This window comes from Poecilia reticulata, linkage group LG12 (genome assembly GCF_000633615.1).
Source record: "Poecilia reticulata strain Guanapo linkage group LG12, Guppy_female_1.0+MT, whole genome shotgun sequence".
Classification (NCBI taxonomy): domain Eukaryota; kingdom Metazoa; phylum Chordata; class Actinopteri; order Cyprinodontiformes; family Poeciliidae; genus Poecilia; species Poecilia reticulata.
The window spans coordinates 15,243,628-15,246,761 of NC_024342.1; the positions used below are offsets into that span (position 1 = coordinate 15,243,628).

The 3,134-nt window shown below is 36.0% G+C and overlaps 2 protein-coding genes across 3 annotated transcripts in view; both read right to left on the reverse strand.

Annotated features, from left to right (window-relative positions):
- Positions 1-1,845, reverse strand: part of LOC103473669 (sodium/glucose cotransporter 1-like) — a 32,518-nt gene extending 30,673 nt beyond the window's left edge. The window contains exons 1-2 of the mRNA XM_008424073.2: positions 1,575-1,845; positions 10-81 (exon numbers count right to left, since the gene is read on the reverse strand). Of these exons, the coding sequence (XP_008422295.1) occupies positions 10-81; positions 1,575-1,814 (312 nt within the window). The 5' untranslated portion in view covers positions 1,815-1,845. The remainder of the gene's footprint in view (positions 1-9; positions 82-1,574) is intronic.
- LOC103473668 (sodium/glucose cotransporter 1-like) overlaps positions 1-3,134 on the reverse strand; it is a 38,124-nt gene that overhangs the window by 9,324 nt on the left and 25,666 nt on the right. The window lies entirely within an intron of this gene.

The window sequence follows — 3,134 nt, forward strand, 5'->3', positions numbered from 1 at the left end:
GATACCCACCGGCCACCACACCATGCTCCTCCCTGCAAGGAAAAAGCCACCCACAGTGGATCGATTGGTGCGGACCATGGCCTGCAACAGGACAAAAAAATACATAAACTTTTGCAAAACAAGCTTATCATCTAGTTTAGCTCTAAGTTAGTGTTCTATACACTGAGCAACACAGAACACCAGGAATTTTAAAAAATAATTTTATTTCAAACAACATGAACATACATATAGACGTTAATTGAATGACAAATATTAAAATATAACAAAAACAAATAAAAAATAATAACAGACATTGAGCGTGTTGATGTTAAAGTCTAGAAAGACAAAAGTTATATAAATATATATACATTGGTAAAATAAAACGATGTGTACTTTTTCAGTTAGGTTTTCATAACAAAAAGTGTCCAAAATATATTCAAATACATACAAAGAAGGGTATATTACAGCCAAAAGAACAATAAAAGCAAAAATAAATAAGATTGAGTTAAATTTCTGGACAAGAGATCGTTTTTTACCAGTGTCTTATTATTAAAGTTAAGTTTTTCAACAGAGGCAATATACATTTTTAAGTCAATTTCTTGAAAATTAGTAAAAGAGGGGGTTTTTTTCACTCCATTTCATTCTGTGGACATACTTTTTTTGCTAGGATTATAATAAGATTCACTCTATACATTTCATCTAAAGAAAAAGTCGAATTGTTAAAGATCTTCATGTTCAGGCAGTCCGTAGAGCCCTAGGTACCATCTCAGTTTGTAGCTCTCTGCATCTGCATCACGCTCCTCCAGATCTTCTATTTGCGCCCCCAATTTTGCAGTTTTATTCTTCTATACACAGTTCTCATTTTTTAGGTCTTCAATTTCGGCATGCAAGAACTCAATAGATATTTTTATATCTTTGATGTCAGCCTTTACGTCGTCCGCTCTGTCGCTCACCGCTTTTAAGTTGGCGTGTAGAGGGTTGAGGCTGATCGACGCAGGATTTCTTGGCAGCTGGGCTGTTGATGGGAGAATCCGGGAATATCATAGGATCGGCATCAGTGTTCCCATCGCTGTAGGGATGGGAACACTGATGCCATCAGTTGTGCTCATGCATCTTATTCTGAGTTTTGACTGGCGTTGAGACCGTTAGCGGCTAACGAGTCTCAACCGCTAACGGCTCTATGATCCCGGTTTACTGAGCTTGATGGTGGATCTTTTTTTTTTTTTTTTTTTTTTGTACTCATAAAGGATGATGATGTCGAATATTTCTCCAGCAGCGACAGTCAGAGGATCTCTGGGGAATTTTCTCTAATGATGAACCGAAGAATCACTGCAAACACTGTAATATTCAGCTCACACAGCATAACGGTCTTTGCTCCGTCCGTTCAGAACAACTGGAATGCCGTGACACTCACTTATCATTCATTATTGTGCAAAAAGAAAGAAAAAAAATGTTTAATCTGTTTGTTTTACCTAAAGAAGCAACAAAAGAACATGACCTTTTTCTAGCAATTTGCTTAAGCAATTTACAACTACACAACTGTAAATAAATCATGCAAACAGGCTTTCAACAAGTTGACAGTTTGCAACACTTACAATAACTCCCACAGCCAAGACGACCAGAAAGTAGATGACAATAACGGAGATGTCAGCTGCATTGTTGACGCGGGTGATGAAAGGTTGATTTTTTGGGGTTTTAAAGGTGCGGGAGAATCCAAAATATTCCCAGGCCATTTTGCTCAGAGTGGAAGTGTTGGATAGTCCATTGTGACTGAAGCCGCTTCGGATGGAACCGCTAATAAAGGAATGGCCGTTATTAGCGGTTATCGGCCTCATTGAATGCCTTCACGCGGTCCCTCCTGTGCCTCTTGGGACGCTTAGTAGGTTATTTACCGTTCGTATCGCTGATCACAGCAGCCTATCGCTGATAAAACTTTAAAAAAAAAACAAAAACAACAACCTTTATTTACAAATCATGTACTAGTTTGAGTAGGATATCAATAATTTAAATAAATGCCAGATGAAATAGAAGTCGACCCCTTTTGGTTTTTAAATGCATCCAACTACCACATAAATTTTGTTAATTTTATTAAGATTATCTCACCAAGTCAGAAACCTGTTTTAATAAAAAGATGTTATGCCCAAATCTGAAGCATTTCAACTCAATGACACCGCCAGTTTTTTTTTTTTTTTTTACCAAACCTTAGTCAGCTTCCTTTTTCAACTGTCAACTGTTGGACATAGACATGCTTGAATAACTCTAGGTCTATGCATGCAATTATAATTAATTTTCAAATGTCCTTCAAGAGTAAAAGCTGAACAACTTATTTCTCCTGACAATTTCTTGAAACCACTTGTTTGTCCAACATTTTAACATGCTTCATTACTGACTTTTTTATCAACTAATGGATACAGAACATTTCCTAAAGTGTCCACTAAATTAGATGCTGCTTTGTAAAATCATGCCTTTATGAAATTAAAGGCATGATTGTAAACAAAGGTTTTTTTTTTTTAAAGCTTAAAAAGAAAACAAGCAACTCAAACCCCAAACCGTAAAAAACCGTACACTGTAAAAACAAAACTGTAAAAAAAACGGGTAAATGTACTGTAGAAATTTGAAGGAATTTTCCGTTTTTACATTTTACAGGAACTTTTCCCGTATTTTCAATTTGGCGCATTGCATCATGGGAACAAGAACCTGCACGAAGCGCAAAATCTTGTTCTGTCGCCATTCAAAGCTCTTTCTCCTCCGACGCTGAATGTGTATCYTGGACCCAAGTTCGACTTAGAAGTTGGAGTAATCGTTTTTTTGGCACCTCTGGGGTAATGTGAAGTAAATCAATACATTTTTTAAATAATAAAAAAAAATACATAGCAGTATTAGTGTAGATAATATTTCAGACTAGCGAACTTCTTCTTCTAACTTCTTCTAAACGATATAATTTAGCATTAGTTTTGCTAAAAATGTTTTTACTCAATTTTTAAATGCCGTTTTTGGTTCTAAGACGAAGTTATTTGCTAAATAACGGTGACAGCTTTTCTTTTTTTTTTTTCCCACACTCCAACGGCGCCCATTTTTGCATTTATCTCTTGAGGAACTTGCCAGCTTGATTTTTTTCGACCATCTTAATAAGACCCCCAAAATATTGATATATA